This window comes from Psittacula echo (assembly GCF_963264785.1).
Source record: "Psittacula echo genome assembly, chromosome: 4".
NCBI classification, from domain to species: Eukaryota; Metazoa; Chordata; class Aves; order Psittaciformes; family Psittacidae; genus Psittacula; species Psittacula echo.
Genome location: NC_137738.1, coordinates 97,389,800 through 97,413,380, shown reverse-complemented (window position 1 = coordinate 97,413,380; position 23,581 = coordinate 97,389,800). Strand labels below are relative to the sequence as shown.

General features: G+C 37.2%; 1 protein-coding gene across 1 annotated transcript; it reads right to left on the bottom strand.

Moving 5' to 3' along the window:
- Nucleotides 1-4,443: 4,443 nt before the first annotated feature.
- GEN1 (GEN1 Holliday junction 5' flap endonuclease) lies at nt 4,444-23,515 on the bottom strand. The gene is made up of 14 exons (XM_080615618.1): nt 23,442-23,515; nt 20,165-20,362; nt 18,157-18,343; nt 16,915-17,091; nt 15,186-15,296; nt 12,299-12,372; nt 11,694-11,785; nt 10,750-10,900; nt 10,628-10,664; nt 10,445-10,525; nt 9,855-9,985; nt 7,162-7,223; nt 6,482-6,625; nt 4,444-6,252 (listed from the first exon to the last, which is right to left on the bottom strand). The coding sequence occupies exons 2-14, from the start codon at nt 20,323-20,325 to the stop codon at nt 4,790-4,792; spliced, it is 2,871 nt and encodes a 956-aa protein (XP_080471744.1). The 5' UTR covers nt 20,326-20,362; nt 23,442-23,515; the 3' UTR covers nt 4,444-4,789.
- Between the last annotated feature and the right edge of the window lie 66 nt (nt 23,516-23,581).

Below are 23,581 nucleotides of genomic sequence, written 5' to 3'. Positions count from 1 at the left end.
AAAAACCAAACAAAAAAGGCAAATGTTATTATGAATCTTGCCTGCTTTCAATATTATATCTCAGAACTTCTTAACCATGTGATTATTGTCATGTTTTCTTCTAGTATTGACAAAATGACTATTCCTAGAAAAACAGAGTAACATATTCAATGAATTTTTACAGTTAGTGTACTAACAACCCTAACAGCTAGTAACTGACAGTAAAACTGGGGGGAAATCAACTGAAAACGGCATTTCTTTAGAAACCACAAACAAAAATCCGAAGGCTAAAATTTTCCCCAAGTGTCTATCTTGCCAATTCTAAGCAATCTACAAGCAGTAAGATTCGGGATTTGTGGAAAGGTAAACAAAGGGAAGTCCAGAAAGCAGAGTGACAACCTCTTGGATGATGACACATCAGCAGACACAAGAATAAAGCTGTATTTGTGCTTGGAGATGTGTGGGCACAATCCCATCACCTTCATTCAGACTCGATCGTAAGAACACCTACAAATCCCACACATCTCATGATGTTCAAAATAAATATATAGCTAATGCAAACCTATCTGGAACCATGCTGTAGACCCAGTACTTTCAGTTTAACAAGGTAATAGAGAAGCAAAAGTAGATGTTGGGCTGTATGTGCCTTACTAAAAATTATGGTAGGAGCCAGACATGGGGAGGACGAAAGCAGAGCTGCCTAACTATCCCAGAAGGTTATTCCAATCAATCACCTTTTCCAACTGAAATTATCTATTTAGTAAGAGCTTCTCATCAGCCCTGTAACTAATTAGAAGAAAACAGACCATCTTCCACGTTTCTGACTGGCAGGTCTTATTTGGTAAAGAGACCATTCAATAATTATGAAAACTAGCAATGTGTTAGTCTGTGTAAAGTCTTATAGAACCCCTATGCAGTAGGTGTGCATGTGGCTATAAGTCCCAGAGCAATTTGCTCAGCTTTGGGCAATCTGAGCCTGAGCACAGCGCTCTTTTCCACTCAGCTGCAGATCAAGCAGTGGATTAAGCTCACCAGCACAAAAGATTCAAAGAAAACATCTACAACACATCGCAGTGGGCTGAGTGACAGAGAGGCTTAAAGGCTAAAGTTGCTCTGAGACCTGGCTTCCATGTCGGACTGGAAGACAGCCTGAATTTGACCTGAAACAAGGCTACAAATTTCATGTTTGCAGCAGATAAAACTTGGACAGTTTATAGGGTTTGGGATATTTTGTCTGTCTCTGCTATGCGGTGTTACTGTCAGGGCAGCACTGGCACGCTGGGATGGAGGAAGACTGCATGTAAGGGCTCACCTAGTAAGTTTGCCCACAAATTTATCCAAAGCAGACCATGCTCACAATTCCTCCCACCAGGTCCTAAATATCCATACCCTATCATGGATCCAGCCTTTGTCAAGAATTAACCTGTCTTCAAGCTTGGCTGAGGGGGTGATCTAGCAGAGCAAACTGCATTTTAAAACAAGATATTAAAATAATGCTAAAATACTACTATTTCTACACCGTCTTAGCATTAAAAATATCCCTAGTTAGCTTCTTTTCTTTCACTGTATTTTAGTCAGGCAGCTAATTCACTTTAAATATCCACCAGGTGGAATTTTAGTCAAAGCAGCTGCTTTTATGGAGCAAAATTTTCAAAGGTATGTCCCTTTTTCCAGCTGTGCTTGGTTTTTGAAGTGACAAAATCTCTCAAATTTTGTCAAGGCAAATTGGGATGGGGGTGGAGGCAAGGTTTGGGTTTACAGAACTTCTAAAGTTTTATATGTGATTAATTTTACCAAGTTAAATTAGGTTCAGTATTAATGCACCTATAATGCAGGATACATGACCAAAAGAACTGCAAAGATTGGTTCTGTCTCCCATCGTAATTTTGTTTTCTTGAAACAGTTAAAGTGTTTTGTTTCCTGAAGAAAAAAAGTGCTAAATCTAGCACCCAGTTTACTGTTTTGTCAGTAGCACTTTGGTTTATAACAACTCTCAATAATATTCTAACCACTTTCTTTTTATCTGCTGATATAACAGGGCAGGGTTTGACACCTTTTTAGACATGAAAAGACTATCTTGTCTCAAGTAACAGCTGCCATTAGTCTCCTTCACCACTGTATTTTCAAGAATCTTTCTTGGCATAAGAGCACAGAAGCAAGGCTGTGCAAATCTGCAAAGTTCAATGACTCCCTTTCTCAAATTAGGAAATTCCTCTGCTAATTAGCAAAAGAGGCACCAATCCTATATAAGAAGTAGAAATTGGTAAAAGCAATGAAAACAAATTTTTCCTTTTGATAGGCATGTTCACACATGGTGATGAATATTTCAATCATATTTTCCAGTGAAAAAATGAGCATGTGTAGCTTGATAGTGTGATACATAGACACTGAGGGATAGGTTGTTTCTTTTTTCCATTATGTATTTCTTAGCTCTCTATGTATACATTCCACATACACAGTATTTATCTTCCTTTCTCATTGATTCCTCATGGGACCTGAAACTGCAAGTTACAATCATAAGTAACACCAAGTGTTTCCTTTGTTAAGCTATGCTAAATATATTTGTGACACCTAAGTAGATGACACCTAAGTGGAAATAATATTTATAATGGCATTTATCCTGCTAAGACAGAACCCATGGATCTCCTCTATATTTCTAAAGGAATCAGTCAAGCTAGGGGGATGCAGATATGATGAGCCACAAACCAGGTGAAGTACTCAGGCTGGTCTACATAAGAGAGGGCATCTTATACAGTTGTTTTCACCTCTGTTGCTGCTTCTGAAGTAGTGGCAGAAAACTTGCCCAAAATTGAGATGCACTGCAAATGAAAAAAAGTTTTTTTTTTCTTTTATGTTTGAACTGTACTTATGAAACCAAGTCAATCTGTAGTGATAATCAGCAAGTCTCTTTTCCTGCCCCTCCCCCCCACCACGATTTCTCAATATCTTACATCTAATTTCTGGTTTCTATCATCCAAAAACCAAATTTGTCATAATTCTGGCACAGTATTTTCAGTGAATCATCCACTAAAGCAGTCATCCCAGCCAGATTAAAAAAAACAACCAAAAAACTCTCTAATGACCACTCCTGCCCCCTAGTTGAAAAGAAAACCATAAACCACAGGAACACACACTGAAGTTGTATGATCCCTCCAACAAGAGTGCATTCCCGTATGCTGGGAGGGAACAAAGACAAGTCATTCACATGATGTTGGTACTTTTATTAAAGAAAATTCAAACTCTTGATTCCAGCTTTCAGTATTCAAAATCAGGAGCATAGAACAGAATCATACACAACAAAGAATCTTGTTTTTTTCACAAAACAATGGTCTGATCTCTCCACTACTGACCACTGCATAAACAAAATCTCTCAATTTACAGTTCCCAGGTGCTTGCTACTCTTACTCTCCTTAGAAACTTTGTTCTTCTAGCTACCCTCTCACACCATCTGGGTGATTAAGAGTCTCCAGAGGAGAGAGACCATCTTCAAAACTGAAAGTAAGTTCAAAATACTTTGGATTTTTCTCATTTCCATAATATATTTCTCATTTGGAAAATAAACTATAAATAAGCTTTCTCCATCTGCCCACAGAGGAAATAAGAAACTACCATTTTGGCTAATTATAGATTGTATTCTCTATAGGCTACTTATACCTTCCCTTAAGCACATCTGGAATTTAGCTTCCTAACTTTTTAAGCCTTGGCCTTTATGAAGAAACAATTAAAACTTTCATTAAGGCATGGATATACTAAATTTCTGTTGTTATACCTTGGTAAGAGTGGCCTTCCTTCTGGTTGGTCCGTAGAAAAAGTTATGAGCACCTAAACACAGGCAAGAAGGCATTTTCTAATACGCTGTTGAAGACAAGATTTTTTATGTATGAGCAGATTGCTTCTATGTTAAAGAGGCAGGAAGCACACCTTCAAAATTGTAATTGTATTCAACTTCCGCCTTTTAAACCAAACATTTACATATTATTTGAAGAGTCTGCAATATCATCATTAGATTTCTGTAACTTACCCTTCATTCTAGTGTAAGTTGGTATGAGCTTTGGATGGTATTTCATATCTTATTAAAGAAAAAAATGCTGCAAACGATAAATGTTTGATTAAAACAGCCATCAAATTTCCTTACGTATTAGACCTGGCAGCTACAAAACCAGAATATTCTTACACTGCTTATTCCATTCTTTGGAAGATGCGCACACTCAAAGAACAGTTTATTATAGGGCATGGCAGATATAAATTTAGCTACCCTGCAAGGTACATCTGCTGTGTTTCTCTATCTGGTCCTTCAGAGATAATCAATACAACCAGCATCCCAGGATTTCAAAACCCATTTTAAAACTAGCAAAATTAAGTTAATGGAGCAGAATGGAAAATTTCAGTTGGAAAGAGCTGTTATCACTTTGTCTTATTAAGAATATTCAACAGCAGTGCCAGCACTATTTTAATAAGTCTTTTTATAAGCAGGACTAATAGTTGTACACAAAATCAGTGGAAAACCCCTTATTTCTTATATAAACCTCCTTGTTGCCTTGTATACTATATGCTGATACTTATGTATCAACTTCAGCATGTAATCAAGTCCAGAATAATTCGTACTTGCCTATACTCAGCTATCTGGACTTTTGCTAACATTTTGGTTTCAAACTTAAGGTCCAGTATGTGGTGTTTCACAGCACTTCCTATTCATCAAATCTGTGTCCACTTAAAATTGACAGATAATACTGCAGAAGCTTCGAGAAAGAACTTTGTAAGAACTGAAGATTAAGAGTTCATTGTTAGCAAGATGTATTTTATGTAGAACCTAACTGATTTGGATTCTTCCTTTTAGTCTTTCAGACAGGGGAAGGGGACTGTCTGCCCATGCGTAAGACAGAACAGCACCTTTGGCTTGCTGTGCGGGGCCAGAACCCAACCTCTCAAATGGCTGCTCTGGACTTTGGAAACAATTGACATCCCTTAAAGAGGATGGTTTTGGAGTTACTTGCAATGAGAAACTATTGCCATCTTTTTTTGAAGTGGTTGGTTTCTCCTTCCCTTCAATTATAGGGGCTGAGTCACTGTTTGTTCTTTTGCCAGAAACAATGTTACTCCTTTTCTTTGTAAAACATTTTTTAAACTGACCATGGTTCAGCTGCCTTTTCTGTTGCTCATGAATCTGATTTTTATTGATGTTCCCATCATCACTGTCTTCACTAGAAGAACACCTGTTCTGACACACACTCTTCTTAAAAGAAGTTTTCCAAGTAGCTTGAATATAAGCTCTTTCAATGTGACAGCCAGTTACAACATCTGCTGGCTTTTGAGACACTTGAAGCATTTCACACCCAAGATGAAGCGTCTCTGTTGTTCGCCCGCTGAGGGCTAGAGATGTTGAACTGCTTATATTATGGCCTTTCTGCATCATTCCAGCCAGGCTGTCAGCTCTTTTGTACTTATCTTGATAAATGTGCACACTGGAATCCTTTGTGCGGTTTTCTGATAGCACGTTTTTACTTTCCTGCACTACTTTATTTAACTGACATGACAAGGGGATGTAATCTTCATCAAGATTCAATGTTTCTTCTGTTTGTTTAAAACATTTCAAAGGCTCCAGTTGCATTATACCTGCAGACAACAAAGGCTTCGATGGCATGGAAGTCTTCTTAAGTATCTGCTCAGTTAAAGACTGCTTCTGAAGTTGCCCCATGGCATCATTCAAAAACAAATCATCTGCACTATCCAAACAATGCTGATCAGACTGAATAGGATCAGAATATTCTGACCTATTTCTGACTGTTTCATGATCCAGTGGATGTGAGTGTTCTATGCATCTAGTTAAGTTAGCTGCTGGATCTTGGGCATCACCCCCATGTGCTGGTGAACCACTGAAGAAGGTTCCTTCCCAATCAGTACTGCTCAGCTGTAGACCAGATGTTATAGAGAAGGCTGTTGACATCCCTGAACTTTTAGTAAACTGTGCTGGCAATACAGATGAGTCAGCCATTGTACTCTGTAAGAGTGAGTAACGTGATGCAGTCAGAGGAAGAACAGCTGGTGATGCTGGCTTTTGAACAGTAGATATGCAGGAAGCTGCAGCTAACACTGTATCTTTTGATTCAGTACTTTCCTGGTGTAGCTGATCTTCTGGGGGAGTTTTTCTATCCAACATGGAATCCTGCACAGGAAGAATTCCACATCTGGCTTTCAAATTCATTTGAGACAGAAGATTGGTAACTTCATCATAAACATTTGATAATTTCTTTTCTTTTGGTCTGTCTTTTCTATCTGAAAAAAATAAAAGGGAAAAAGGGCATATCAAAATGGTGTACCAACCACAGTTCAGATTTCCTAGTATTACAAGTATAAAATGATAAGATAAAAGCACAGTCCCTGCAAGATATGACCTCAATCTTGACAAAATATGATGTTGTTCAATGGTGGGACAAATGTTTGTTACTTTTGCTTCATGTACTTAAGACCCAGAAGTTCATCAGAAATACGCTTTTGGACTTACTTTTCTGTTTCTTTTTCCTAACTTCTGACTTTTCCACTTGATAAAGGGCAACAATATCAGGATAAGCAGCCTGAAACAAAGACTCCTCTTCCACTGTGACTACAAATAGCTCTGCAGGCTCATCTTCTGCACCAACATAATGTTCTAAAAAAATGAATGAATGTACATTAGACATGCATATACACACCTATCAAGTAGGCAGTAAGAGAAACAAAGAACAAAAGATTTAAGTACAAAGAAGGTATGTAAAAAGGTCAATAGCACAATGTTTGAGATTTAGCTGCAAGTAAAGCTTTTTTCTTTTTGCTAGTTTTCTGGGCACATTAAGGGTAGAAGTTTGTCAGCACAGAAAAATACCTAGCTAGGAAACAGACACAGCTTCAGGTTATTTATAGTGAACTAAGATTCTGTATTTTAATAGAGTCCAGATCTTATTAAAATGTACCAGAAGTACCTGAAGATAAAGTCCCATATTTTCTAGATTTTTTTTTTTAAGCACTGATTTTACTTTCAGAGTATGTGAAATTTGATGCATATTTTCTATTGCTTTCATAGAACAGTTTCCAATCCAACCCACGTTTCTTTGCCTCATAATGTCATCAAAATCTTCTCCCCTCTTTAAAGCATGCTCTTTTTCTATTAAAAGTTTCTTTCCAAAATGTACATAGAAACAGACCAACCTGGTTTTTGCCACTCAATTTCAAAGCAAGGAATTCTGTTTTTAACACGTGTCTTGACTATCCTGCAAGAACAAAAAGGCCATTAAAAGATTTTTTTTTAAACAGGAAATGAAAAATATCTAAATATATTTTAATGGTCTAATTTGTAATGATTCAGAGGAAAAAAAATTCTTGTAATAGTAAAATAAATACACCTTTAAAAAATACACTACTTCTTCACATAAGTTACACAGTATAATTTAGGGTCTAGAATTGAGCACTGAAACATTTCTCTTTTTTTAAATGATACAGCTCACCAGAGCATAACAAGAAATCAAAAAGCTATTCTGCGACAGACAACCGTAATGCAGACTTGCACGAACATCAGTCTGCTATCTTCAACTAACCTACCTGAAAGATAGTTCCTGCTTAGCTAATCTGACCTCCTTTCATGACAAGATGACCCACTTAGTGGATGACAGAGAGGCTATGGATGTTGTCTACCTAGACTTTAGCAAAGCCTTTGATGCTTCTTCCCTCAGCATTCTCCCAGAGAAACTAGCTGCTCATGACTTGGATGTGGGTACTCTTCATCACACTTTAATTTTGGGCCTCTTGGGGATGTTGCCTGATATGAGCCAGCAGAGTGGCCAGGTGGCCAAGAACATCCTGGCTTGTATCAGAAATGGCTTGGCTAGCTGGACTAGGATTGCCCCCCTGTACTTGGCATTGGTGAGGCCACACCTTGAATACTGTGTTCAGTTTTGGACCCCTCACTATAAGATTATTGAGGTGCTGGAGCATGTCCAGGGAAGAGCAACAAAGCTGGTGACGGATCTGGAGCAGATGATTTACGAGAAGTGGCTGAGGGAACTGGGGTTGTTTAGTCTGGAAAAAAAGAGGCTCAGGGGAGATCTCAAAGCTCCCTACAACTACCTGAAAGGAGGTTCTAGAGAGGTGGGTGTTGGCCTCCTCTCCCAAGTACCAGGTGATGAGAGAAAATGGCCTCAAGTTGTGCCAGGGGAGGTTTAGATTGGATATTAGGAAAAATTTATTCAGCAAAGGGTTGTCAAGCATTGGAACAGGCTGTCCAGGCAAGTGGTGGAGTCACTATCCCTAGAGGTATTTAAAAGATGTGCAGATGTGACAGCTGGGGACATAGCTTAGTGGTGGACTTGGCAGTGCTGCGTTAATGATTGGACTTGATGATCTTAAAGGTCTTTTCCAACTTAAATGATTCTGCGATTCTAAATCCCCAGAGAAGCTGTTGTCACAGACAGTAATTTTCTGAATGACCAGACAAGGCCATTTATATCTTTTGCATCAGAGCATGAAGGAAGATACATGAGCTGAGCAGGGACAGTCAGTCCTTATGAGATTTTCTAAAATCATTATCTACACTAAGAGCATTATCTACACAGTTTAATAGTATCCCGCATATAAAGAGGCTCCTGCCGAATCATTACTGCATTTTTAAACACTTCTTAACAAAAGAAATCTTCTAGAGCATGCATTATCTGTCTTTTAAACTCTTGAAACACTAGAAAGTGTTAGAGTATGCCAATTAATTTGCCCATCAAGGTAAATGCAGGCAATTCATCTACCCAATCTGCTTAAAAAGCAGCCCCCAACCAGTCTCTTCACTTGTTTTAAAGGTAGCACTGAACAGAACAGCTTTTCTGCAAATAACAATTTAACAAACTATGACACATCAACACAGAAGAGATACTATCACATTGCTATAGACTGTACTTCTGTTCCCCAAAATTAAGATCTATAAAATCTTGAACAGCATCAAAGAATATGGAAAATCTACTACCTTCTTGCAATACATGAATTTGGAGGGAAAGAGGGAATTTGGGTTTCATTTTGAAACAGAGATTATCAGATACTAAAGTAAGTCACAATTTCCTTCACACAGTGCAGTTGAGATTTGCCAACAGGCACTGTAGACTATGGAAATTTACATAAGTTTAAGAAGATTAGATCATTAAAATATATATATATATATATACACATTAGAGGTCTGGTAGCATATGCAGATACTAATTATGGCTCGGAAAACCCCTGATTAACAGAATCCTCGATGATGGGAAAATATTCTGGGGAAAGTAATCACACAATTACCTTCTCTTCTTCCCTGCATAACCATTTTTAGGAACAGCATACTTGGCCATTTTTATATTCCTTAATGCAGCACTCCTGAATTAAAATGTTGTTTTGAGAAGAAGAGGTAGCAGCATAGAAGCATAAGCCAATGATTTTATCAAACACACAGTACAATGGCAGTTGGTAGGTTCAATAAGAAATCAGAGACCATGACTGAATCTGCAGATGATAATTTCTAAGCCTAGGCCCTTATTTTGAATCACAGAAGTCAATTAAACTTCTGCTAAGAACCTGAGAAGAGGATCAGTCCTATATTGCTAAATCTCATGTGTAGATCCAAAGAAAGAGAACAGACAGTAAGCATAGGAAAAAGCAGACATTGTCAGTTAGAATGAAATGAAACTGCTGTATGTATTACTTTGTGCAGCAGTAGTGTAAGAATTGGAGTTCTGATCTAAATTTTTATCTCTATTCAAAACGAGCATACAGCTTGAAACAGAGATGGAAGAAAAGCACTGTATTTCTGTAAAGGAGGTAAAACCCCATGATTTTCCATTCATCAGCAGAAGAAAACGTATTAAGTTCCAGAAATCAAGCTACCTTACCGTATCGCCTGCATTTGTTTTGAATCAATGTATCCACATTTTCTCTGGATCATATCATAATATGTCAGTAGTACTAACAGTTTCTTACAAGCGTAATGTTTATTCCATTCCATCTTCTCAGAAGCAAATATCTGTCAGCATAAAAAAAAAAAATAAAAAAAAAATCCCACTCCAAACTGTAAGTTTCTTATTCTATTAGGTACCATGCTTAGATACCTATGTAGTAGCTAGTAATACTGGAAAGTGAAAACCAAACCAATAGCACAAGTGACCTTTTTTCAGAGTTCTTTTTCTAGTGGGAGCTGATCCTGTCCACTACAGGAGGGTTGGAACTAGATGAACAGGTCTTTTCCAGCCCAAACCATTTTATATTTCTATGATTCTGCTTTTTTACATACTGTTCACATCAACTGATTAGGCTTTCAGAAAGATGAAGTATATTAAGAAGTTGTAGCAAGATTTTTTAATTCTTATTTCCAGTAAAATTACCAATGACGTTCAAAATCACAGATGCCTGCCCTACTAATAAAAATATTAATACTTAATAATAAAGAATTACACAGCTGAATGTCCAGTATTTTGTTATATACCTGAAATGACAATAAATTCGGCCTTCGACATTCCTTTATGTTGATTAATTTATTCTTGTTTACAAGAAATTCTTGGATGACCTTGAGATAAAACAAAAAGAGGCAGTTTAAGAGAAAGCAGAAAACTGAAATTTCAAGTAATTGATGAAAAATACTTAATCTTTAAATATGCTTGTTTGTTACCTGAGAGAATGGAAAGCCCTCACAACTGTTAGCTTTTCTGCAGGTAAAACAAATATGTTAGGAACCAAATATAAATGGAAAAAATGCAGGGAAAAGCAGTTCAATTTTTAAGAGATTCCTACTTTCTGATACTGTCCTCCACTGCACTTGCTTGTTTCACTCGCTCTAACTGATGCCATTCACAAGAGCAGCAGTATTTGGAGTCATTGGGTTTGCAGTATCTAGTGCTTTCACAGAATCTGCATCCACTGTGCCCATGTTCCTTGTAAGATCCTATAGAAGCAGAGGCACAAGTGTGAGGCAAAAAAAGGTTTCCAAAATCTCCAAATATACAAAAGCTTAGAACAGGTATGAATCTGACATGAATACTAGCTGTAAGATGATCTGAGTGCACTAGTTGTATTTATATATCTACAATGAAAACTAACAAATACAATCAAGCTCTCATTTTTTTGTAAAACATTTTCCCCAACAGTTTCAGACCTTACACTGAAAACTTTATTACCCAAGACTACAGAAGTGGTCTGTGACAAACTGGCAAATAGAAGTAACCTATTTGAAACAGGCGTTTCTTTCTCCAAGTGATGGGTTTGAACAAGTTCACTGATCAAAGACGCTACCAAAATGAGGTTCCTTAAGATTAATGTCTTTCTAAGAAGACACTGCAGCAAAACCCAGCAATGCTAATGGATTCAGTCCTCTTGATGCAAGACCAACTTAAGCAACTAAGGAAACAGCTGCTTGTCAGTATAGCATACTTTCTTCATTGATAGTATTAAAAGGGCAAGTATCTGGGAACACATAAAAGCATTCTGGTAACATTGCATCTGCTACCAACTACCTTCATACTTGAAGAAAGGTGGTGCCCAGCCTCAAATTATTTACATAAAGATACACATAAATAATACTGAAAACAGGAACACAGCCCACAAGCTGAGTGACAAGCAGTTTTTAATGCTATTCATAAAAATACCCTCAGACCAAAATAAACCAATCCCTTTCCCCTCCCCAGAACAAAGAGTAAATAATCAGGCTAGAAATAAAATTCATTGCTCTTCAAACTGACCTGGATGATGGCACTCAGAACAGTGTATTACCCTTTTAACAACTAAAGGTGGATTATTATCATACTGAAATTGTTCTTTCCACTGCTCAAACCTAAAAGGATGATATTAAAAGGATTTAGAAATATTGGATCTATCAAAGAAGCAGTTTTCTAATTAAAGGGATTATCTTTTTCTTTTTTATTTTTTTACAATGAAAATGGAATTTCTACAATGACTTTTTTTTACAGTACATTATATGATTGTTGGATTTCTAGTATAGACAGACACATTATGATAACAAACAAAGAAAGCCTTTGGTATCTCATGTCCTGATCCACAACCCAACTAAAACCAGCGAAAGTCTCTCATCAGTCCCTATGACTTCCTTTCCAATATATCAGAATATATCTGCTAGCTCAAGAGCTAGGAACCCGCTAATGTTTGAAACAATTAAGAAGCTTGCTTAGTAAAATACAATTCATTCAGCAAATGTAAAGTAAAGAACATGGTAACCTCTTACCCCCTCAAACTAAAGTATTACAAACTACCTTGGAGCTGAAGTACATACCTGCAAGTTTGAATAAAATCAAAGTACATCACCATACAACCTAAATTTTAATTTTACCTTTGCAATAAGTTTTGACCTCGCAAAGTCCCAATTAACTTTAAAGCTTGTTCCTTCCCAACCCCTGGAACGCCCTATAGAAACAGAAATATGAAACATTATTTAATGAAAACCAGAAAAGTATTCAGATTTTCATAAAAACTGCCTTCATAACATTAAGTAGAAAACTGAAAAAATTATCCTAGGTGTTAAGAATAAATTGAGAAAAATAAACTTTAACCAAGTTCTAACATCAGAGAAGGTGACATACTACACTGTACTACCAGTATAACACAGATAAGGTTGCTTAGAGCCCTGTCCAACCAGCCTTGGAGGTTCCTTTTCTGGAACCTAGCTTATAGACTGAAATCCAGAACTTTGTAGTAACCCCTTGCTGTGGTTTAACTAAGTACTGTACAGCCATTCGCTCACTCATCTCTTCCTCCCCTGCGTGGGATGGGAAGGAAAAAAAGGTAAAAACTCATGTGTGGGGATAAGAACAGTTTAATAACAGAAATAAAATACAGCAATAATAACAACAGTGATGATAATAAAATGGGAGGGGAAGGCAGGGGGGGAAAGAAGGTGTGGGTGTAAACAAACAAAAAGATTGAAGTGATACACAATATAATTGCTCATCACCCATCCACCAATACCCAGTCCGACCAGAGCAGTGATCAGTCTCTACCAGGTAACTCCCCTCAGTTTATATACTGGGCATGACATGCTGTGGTATGGAATACCCCTTTGGCTAGTTTGGGTCAGGTGTTCTATCTCTGCTCTACCCCAGCTTCTTGTGCTCCTTCCTCATTGGCAGAGTATGAGAGACTGAAAAGTACTTGGTCAGGGTAAGCGCTATTAATCAACAACTAAATCACCAGTGTATTATATGCATTATTCTCATACTAAAGCCAAAACACTGTACCAGCTACTAGGAAGAAAATAAACTATCTCAGCCAAAACCAGGACACTCCTAGACATACTGAAGAGTGAAAATCAATTGATTCAAAACAACCAGAGAAGGAACAGAAAAATGATCCAAAGGCTGGAGCACCTTTCCTACGAAGACAGTCTGACAATTGGGGCTGTTCAGCCTGGAGGTCCAGAGAGACCTTATTGAGGCCTTTCAGACTTAAGGAGGACTTATGAGAAAGATGGTAACTGACTCTTTAGGAGAGGTAGGGCTTGTTGCACTAGAGGAAATGGTTTTAAACTGAGAAGAGGAAATATTCAGATTAGGTATAAGGAAGAAGTTTTTTTTTTTTATATGAGGTTGGTGAAACATTCAAGAGGTTGCCCAGGGAGGTGGTTGACACCCCATCACTGGAAACATTCAAGATCAGGTTGGATGGGGCTCTGAGTAACTTGATCCAGTTGAAAATGTCCTGCTCATGGCAGGCGGGGTTGGGCTAGCTTCAAAGGTCCCTTCTAACTCAAAATATTTCATGACTTAAAATGCACATACTGCTTTTCCAGTTACTCTTTCAATCGTAATCCTATTTTGCCAAGAATCAGTATAGTTGACTAAAAAGATTGTATTGAGTGTGCTTTCTACAGCATTATTACAAATAAATCTGTATCTTATTTTTCTTCAGTTGTAATGGCAAACTGAATTATGCAACCATGTGAAATAAATGTACATTCAAAACCAATCAGGAGTTCTCATTGGACTGCAGCCAGACACTCGGGTAGAGAGTCAGCTTCTGCAACAAAAGCATCAGCTTGATATATGTTTAACAAAGTACAATTATAGAGTAGTATTCTCATTTTTCTGTTCCCAATCCCCATCCCAACGCATTCCTGTAATTCAGCTTTCGTTAGAAGTTTCTATCTTCATCCACTTTGCTCATGCATCATCATCCACTTTACTAGGCTGCAGTAACTCAAAATACCTACCTGACATTACATAATTGTTTCACCTTAGGACTATGCAAGAACCTGGCATGCCGGGAACTGCTACTTCCATTACAATAACCACTTATTAGTCACTAGGTTTTTAAGCTCCCTATTATTACCATAATTCTTACAAAATAAATGTATAATAATGGCAAACAACTATTTAAAGTTTTCTATAACAGAAATAAGTCTTACAAGAAAAAATTAAAATAGAGATTCAGCATTATCAGCTAGTTTAAAATGACAGATTTATCAAACTGGAATACAATATATTTAAAGCATAACTAGATATACACTGCAAGCCTGAATGGGAGCAACCATTGCCCAAAGTCACTGTACAATGAACTGTATAGAAATCAAGTTTCATCCTACTTCCTTTCCACTTCAAACAGCCATTACAACAGCTTCTATTCAAAGACCCCAAAAATTCCAGAGCTCGCAGAAAAAAACAGTGAAGTAGTAACAAGTGAGGTATTTCTCACTTCATTCATTAGGCAAACTTTCAAGTAGGTGACTTATTCAATAAATAATATATTTACAAACAATAGAACTAAAAGGAGATACATCAAAACTGCATCCAGAACTGGCAACACTAATAACTACAGGCTAAAACAATCACTACTAAGTTTTCCAAGCACCATAGACAAAACTCATTTTCCATAGCTACTCTGCCAGGGATGTACTTACACAGTTACAAAGCATCCTCACAAACAATTGAGTTTTCACAACTTTGCTCAGTGTTATCAACAGCTAAACTTTTGTCTTCAGTTATAGACCAAGTCTGGAATAACACATAACAGCTTTAGAAAGATTAATATACATGAACCATTTTGATTATCTTTAAGCCCTCACAAATAAAATTTACAGCAACTTACCAAGCATCTTCTTCAACTAGAACTCAGTAATTATGCACTGCATACAGTTTTGTCAGCATGAACACATCACCCTTGACATAGTTTACTGATTTTCAAGGCAGTGTAAGTACCTAATAAAAAATAATTATATTGCTTACCTTTGGAAGATAATCACAACCCAGAAGAATAGCTAGCCCAATTAAAGACTCTCTGTCACAACCAAGCTTCTCCTTAATAGACGACATTGTGTAACAGTCAAGATGTGGATCCTGCAAGAGAAATTCATTGCACGTGTTATTTCTGTAACATAGGGAAGGAATTGGCCTGAGTCACATTCAGTTGTGATTGCTTACCCACCCCTATTCACCCACATCTGCAGTAAATGGGTCTATCCCCTAAGATGGGTCTGAGAGAAAAAAAAATAAGCATCAATTAAAATTTATAGTTATTAAGGGACAACACATGAACAACAACAGTTATGGAATTTCATGTTTTAGGTATAGGCATCAACTGTTAAAAAAAACTAAAACAAGCCAAGGGGTGTTTTTATTGTTTGCCACCTGTAGAAAAAGTGTGGCAAAACTAACATTATCCAGTATTACTGGCTGTGCAAGTCATCTCAGGAACTGCAGTTTTTAAAATATATGTAAACATTTCAATGTGCTACTTGAATAAAAAAAGAAAAAAAAATTAAAATATTACCTAGAATATTAGACATGAGCTATGGAACTCCTGAAACTTTGAAGGGTAGAGAGACTCAAACACAACAACATGAAATCAAGATTAACATGAATCGAAACACAGAACATGGCTTCCATGCCCTGTTGCCCCCTCCCCCAGCAAAATAAAAACACCACACATGCCAACAACCCAAAATAATCCAGTGCTCTGGAAGAGACGCCCCTGCCATACAAATACATACATTTTTTTTTGTGTGTGTTGACTTAGGTAAGGAACAGCACATTAAAAGACTGAGGCCACCTTCATTTTTGGTGATAAATGACACAGCATACCAGGTCAAGACAGAACCCAAACACAGTGCCATCAAAGCAAGTCATCATCCATCAACTTTAACTACTTGATTTTTTTAAAAGTTAATTGTTCATAGTGCTTTTTTGCTATTGATTTTTCTCCTGTTACTGGAGCATTTTCTTAACAAGCCCTTCAACTGAACATTATTTAAAATTCCAACCCCTATATAATTTTTCCTCCACTTTCTTGTTAAATTTACTAGACAGAACATATGCATTCCTTTCTATGATATACAGAAAAAATATAAATTACAGAAATTTGGGGTTGCCTTTCGCCAGGTCTGGAAAAATACATTCCTAACAAATGAACACTTCCGCTCAGTGTCATAAATTGATTATGACATAAATGTACAATCAAATCTTATTCATGCTCAATTGGAGACTAATTTTATTAATTGTAAGTATATTCATAATAAAACAAACCTTTAAGACACAAGCATGTGAACACTTATTAGACCCAGGAGGCTGATCACTCCCATATGACCTAATGGTAAATTTATAGGAAGCAATTACTTCACTAAAATCCTCCACTGTAGAGGAGAAAATAGGGGGAGGGGGATGGGGTTGGAGAGGGGGTGAGAATCAAAGGTTGCTACATCTCTTTATATTATGCATCACTAGACACTATAAACACAGACAATAACCTAAGTATTCTTTAATACAGTAGTTTTGCTCTTACATTCAATATACAAATTGACAATGAACCAAACAAAAAGTCTGTGTCTTAAACATACTACTTTAGAGAAACTCATCTATGAAACAATAATATCTAAGTAATTATTTCATATCCCTTCTCTCTCTTTACACTTTCGGGAACAGTCTAAAGAGAGGGTGAGAACAGGATGAGATACACTACCTTAGCGTTCATTGCAAAGTTCCTATAAACTGTTTGAGCTCCATATAAGAAGACATCTCCATCATTGGTAATGCAGCCATCAACAAGTCCTTCTGCATTTAGGTAGGCACACATTGCCTCTGCTTCCCCAGCAGCTTGAACCCAAGGGACACCTAAACACTCCAGCAGTTCAAGACACTAAAAGAAGAAATCCAAAAGCAGAGTGATTGAATGCTGAATTAAATCCACCTATTAGCATGCATTTTCTTAGAGTGTATACAAAACTTGTTACTGTTGCACTGTCTATAGAACACTACATCAATACAAATAGTACGTCAGGAGAAATATAGTCTACTGTAACAGTTGAAAGAAATATCCAAGAGTAAAGTTACAGGACTTAAAACACAGCATGATTAATGGTTACTCATTTACACTTTAAATAGGTATTTAGGATGTTTTCAAAAGAAAAGTAACAAAGGAATATTTACCTATGAGAAGCAAAGCTGTTTATTCAAGTAGTAATACTGGGCTAGCCCAGACATCTTTCAACAGACACCAGACTCCCCAGGAATATCAAGCATGAAAGTAGAGTACTATCAGTCTAGTAAAACTGGACCACAGTATAAGACATACTGATAAATACTAATATATATATTACTTACAAATTTCAGTAAAAAATTCAATCTCTTGAAGCCATGAGCATTTAGAAATTCTATTTCATAAAATTTCATATAGACAAAAATTATTTAATATCTGCAAGAAAGAATGAAGAATAAAACTACTGAATAGGAGGTCTCTGCAACCAGAGTTGTCGCAATCATCTATACAAGTGACTATACAAATCTTCCTTTTAGCCAAATCCAGTAAGTTTCCAACAAGTGTATCCTCTTATCTATTCAGCTAGTTTTCCAAATCATAGATCTCTGTTACAAAACAGTGTTGTGGACATTCCTGTTTTTACATACACCCCAATCTACGAAAAAAAGTATCAATTATAACACTATAAAAGAAATAGAAAGTTGAATTTCTTCAAAAAACACTCAATTATGACTATGGCTTACTACAGCATAACATGCACACAAACATGAAACAAGGAAATTATCCTGATATTGTCCCTCTTCTACAAGAGCAATTAACAGATGCTGTAAGGCCCAATTTCAGCGGTATGCGTTCCCTGTTGAACAGGGAAGCTTTTGTATTCAGTTTGGTTAACATTTCTCCCTATCATATTAAAAATACTGAAACACAGCCTCAATTACTCACCTCTTTCAGAATGGCTTTAAATACAGATCTCCCTGTTTTTGCAGCTCGAACTTTCTTTGAAGGTCCATAGCGCATCTCATTCCTCTTACTCAATGTGTCTGCTTTCAGTCTGGGGGCCTCTCCTTCCATGACAAACACTAGTTTAATTCCCATTGATGTTAAGAAAGAGATCCGAAAAAAGAGGTTTCTGCAATAAAGCAAAGTGCTCCGTAAGCTGCAGAATTAGTACAGCCTGATTTCTTCAGATGTTTCCCTTAAATTAATCAACCTACCTCAGGAATAATCTTAGCTTTCTCTCCATCTTTTACGATTTCCTCACCCTCAAGCTAACAAACCTTTTATCTATATCCCTGCCTTTGGTTGACGTTCTTTTACTATGAAGTTGTAACAGCTTTACAAAATTCCCAAGGAAATACCATACAAGAACAAGAATGTAAGCAAGTATAAAAGGCTTAATAAAAAACAAATAAATACCCAAAGTCTGCTCCTGAACACATATCCACACTGATTCTTTTGCATCAAATTTCTATCCCAAATCTATTAATACCAGTACATCAGATTCTGAAGTGACTGAATACTGTGTTATTAGACAGACTTATAGGTACCACTACCATGCCAATCTATTTCATATGCAAACCAGCATCACTGATGGACAGAATTTTGCAAGAGAACAATAATAACTATTTGGTCTATAGCAGCAAAATTGAGAGCAGTTAATATCAGAAAGCGTATACTTTTTCCCATAATTCCAGTATCAATCTTTCAAAAGAAGCAGACCAAACATTTATATCACATTGATTGACATTAGTCTAGATTTAATTTTTGTACATTTGCTATTGGTAAAGAAGAATAAGCTGATCTGTTGAGGCTAGTTCTGTTTTCATAAATGATATAAAAATCTATCACTTACAATAAGTTTCTGTGAAATATTTAGTAAAACAGTTTAATTTCTAACTGCCTGAAAACTTTTTTTTTTTTTTTTTTTTTTTTTTTTTGTAGAAATCTGTTTGCCTTCCTTTGGAAAGACTGCATAAGGGATCTGGACTGATGCTTCCATTCCACTGCACACAGGACATCCTGTCAGAGGGAAGTAATGACTTTGGTCATGCTTCAAGTTTTATAGTTAATTATCCATTTGGCGTCGTAAGCACAACATTATAAGAAATTATTCTCAGAAGATGCTGGCATTTCATATCAACTGAATTCAACACAAGCCACAGGAACATCTAACAGCAGCCACTAACTTGAGATTCCTGACCTAACTAATAATATGACATTTATGAAAATTTGTATATATATTTATATATAATATAAATATATATAATATATATAAATATATATAATATACATTTTTCTTTTTGTCAGCATCATTTGCAGAAAAGAGTGCTTTGAAGATACAGCTGCTTATACTTGCTCATCCCTTAAGATGCGATTCATTTAAATTAAAAATATACGTACCCTTCAAGATTGTTCATAAGCTTGAAGAATGATTTAAACATATTTAATTCCACATGGTGTCTAACTAGAATTTTAATTTATAAGCCAGATCAGGATAGAGCATGCATGGCTGTCACTATGCTCTGAATTTACTAGCATCCAAGCTGTTGCAATAAACAGTTTAAACTCCCATACTACTTTCCATCACACAGCTTCAGAGATAGACAGGAATAACACATTGATTTGTGTTCCTTGATAGTCTGCGTATCACACAGAGCTATACCACAGTAAAACAAATATGGTTCTGCTTAAATCCCTGTCATCCTTATCCACAGTTGAGGCCTCAAGATAATGTAGGCTATGCCCAAGAACTTATATTTGCACCCAAGCATTAAGCTGAATTCAGCCATTATGGCTGCATCTTCACTTCAAACCCTTTACATATACAGCACAAGTGATAACAAGCCAACACACTCACATGGATTTTGGAGGTAGTCTTAAATTTGGAGTAACTGTCATACCTAAACAGCTACAAGACTTCTGGCTACAATAATTTATGTGGATACCATACCTCAGATGTGGCTTGGTAACTACTCCAATCATGTTTTTAACAGTCTGTGCTTCACAGACCCACAGGCTTAAATCAACAGCAAGTGTTTTTCCTTTGAGACTGGTCAAGTTGACAGGTTGTCTCACAGGTTCAAGGATTTGCCACAGATTAGTCACTCCCATTTTTGTAGCTTCTTTGCTGTCAGGATGACCCTTTAAGCTGTGAAGACCAAGCAAAATAAAATACTTTCAGTATACAGTATAAAGTATATCATGAACATGAGGCTCAGAAAATAAATATTTAGTAATCACCAGTTTTACTTTTGAGCCAAGAACACTTTCAATCAAGCCTTCAAAGTGTGTAGTGACTCCAGTTCACAGATGGTTTATTACTAAATACCTTCTTAGGGCTGTACATTTTCATTGCTAATATCTTGAACATAAATAAAAACAAACTCAGTGTATGTGTGCAAGTCATTCATTTCCAAATTGCGTGTGTCTCTTGCACATGCACAATCCAAGCTTTGTGCAAAAAAAAAAAAAAAAAAAAAAGGAAAACAAGGAAAACCACACCTCTTGAGGGAATTACTTCCTGATCTGGAGTGGCAGGACTCACATTAAGATGTTTCTGTTCAAACAGAAATAGTTTAAAGCTACTTGAGGAATACTTACTATGAAAACAAAACTTGAACTTTCCTTAGTATTCCAAGATGATACAAAGAGGGTCAACAACCACGGATTCTGGCTTGGGAAATTCAAGTTGGGCTTCACAAAAAAAAATGACAAGGGGTACAGCAGCATTGGTTGTCCAGAGGTTACAGAATCTCCATTCTTGGAGATTTTCAACATCTAGCCAGCACACTATCTTACCAGTTTAATCCACTACTGGTGTGGAAGTCCTACTCTGAGCAGGGAATCAGCACTGATGACCTCCACAGGTCCTTTTCAGCTAGCATTTTGCCATTTATAATGGCGTGACTGCAGAAACACAGCAGCATGTATGTTTATTACCATCTAATTTTGTTATGGTGTGCTTGGCACTACCTATAACGAGCACCAGCTGAAAAACTACACCCATTAGGTGGTATATTTCTTTGTCTCTTATTTAACATTACTTCTATACCTCTGTTCTCTATGCTACCACACTACCAGATTTAGGTTTTTTCTTCTTTTCCATTACTCTTGTTTTCATACCTTGCCAGTTCTATACAAGGCCTCTAGCATATACTCTAATTTTCCCCCTCACGATATCCATCTATTCCTGCACTGTCTTATTGTACAAAGTTTGTCTGATGCTTATTTCTCTATTTTTCCTTCTTCTCCCGCAATACTAGAAGATAAAAATCAAATAAAATCTGGAATGTTTTGTATTTCTCTCTTTCTGATTTTGGAAATACAGCGTACTCAGAATAAAACAAAATCCTCCTCTGAATAAACCGTGATTGGATAGGGCAGCTGCCCGTGCTCGGAGATCAGTTTAAGACATCCGGGGAGCTATGCCACCTTGTGGCCTCTAGTGAGAACGCCACGTTAAATTCAGCAGCCTTCCACATTTCACATGAGTCTGCCGGAACAAGCAAGCCTGTCTTTATAGGGTATGTTGCTTTATAGCTTAGAATTGTTTTAAAGCAAGGCAGCTGAAATTCAGAAAGGTTGTTTCTGAGTTGTTAAGTTCTCACGTTAAGATTTAATTTCAACAGAAATCATGTTTCTCTAATCCATTTACCTACTACAGTCACTTAACCTGATTTTAGTCATATGCATACATGTATAGCTTTTCCTATTGCTACATCTAAAGCACATAAAAGGCGTTAAACACAAATAAAACATGCAAATACGTGGCACAATTTCTTGAAGTCCAGGATGGTCAATTTCTCTGATGCACAGTGGAGGCCAAAAACCTCAAGAGACAAGTGTGATATTCAGCTTCAGTGAGATTTAACAAGAGAACACCTAGCAGAAAAAGGGACATGTCTTTCTTAATGTTTGCATTTGGTTCCTGCCAGTCTGCATCAACACAAATTCTTAAAAATCCCTTGCATTACTTGGTTACTAAATATTATTATGGACTGTCACACACTACTTAATTAAAAGACATACACTAGAAATAATATAAATAAGTATAAAAATTTGAAAACTACAAAAAAAGACCATTTTTCCCCATTATGAGATAATATTGTTATTTAAGGACAGAAGTTTTCCTTGCCCCTTTCAGTATATATCTAAGGCAGAGTTATGAAAGCCTGTGAGACCTACTAGTCTTTGGTTTTTTGAGCATATTTTGTAAAATACTTAGAACTGGATCCTCTATACAAACAGCTCTACTACCTTTAATAGGAGTGAACTGTTTACTCAGATTTTATTGAGAAGCTTTGTTCATTACAAACCTGTGATGTGTTTAGAGATGGTATCTTCCAAAGTAGGAAGACTGAACTTTGAAGTCACTGAAGACATTATGCTATTACAAGATCATTGACAGGAAATACAAACTCAAAAACCTTCCCATTTCTCACTGGGCCAGTATGTTCTTTTATAAAACATAGCTCTTACGTTTTATAAATTGTGTTTAAGTCTGCATTTTACCCTACAAAGTTTTTCACACAGAAAAGTAAGTCAGTTACTTGAACATAACTACAGAATACATTTAATGGCGAAATTTCACACAGATATGCTTCCACCCATTGCCAAGGTAATCTGCAAAGACTGCCAAGCATATACTTCATGTCTAACGCAGAAGCCCTTAACAAATAAATAAAAAATGGGGAGAGAAAGAAAAAGAAAGCTCTCAACACGTTTGTAACTCTCCCACTCCCTCTGTGCTACGGCGATACCCCAACGCCTGTCTCAGCTTTGCTTCTAAACCCGAGCACCCGAAGCACAGCAGTGGCATACTTCAGCATTTACAGATTCCTCCTCAAACTCTTACATTTATGCGTGTGTCCTTCCCCTCAATGAAAACAAACACGGGAGGTTGCCTAAAAGCGAGGTAACAGGACACACAGGCGTCTCGAGCACAAGCATTCAAAATTCCCGCCTTAATGCCAACCAGCGGTAAGAACGCACCACATAGACGGAAATCGAGCTTTCCCTGATCCCCTGTGAGGCGAGAAGCCTTCTGGAGGGCTCTTCCTGGCCGCTGAGGACTGCGGGCCCACCACCCCGGCTCCAGGCTTGCAGCCTGCCCTACCGCAGAGCTGCCCGCCTGCGAGGGGACGCTGGTGAAGCAAAGGCTGAGGCACTTTCAGTGAATGAAGTGGGAAAAGGGGGGGGGGGGGGAAAGGGCATCGGTAGAAACTTACATCCCGGTTACAGCCCCGAGAGGCGCGGGGCCACCGAGTTCACCAGCTACCAAGGCCTCACAGCAAAGGCGAGGGAAACGAACGATCCAGCAGCCACTCTGTCCTCTCAAAAATTGCGGTCGCGCGGGAACATTGCCTGT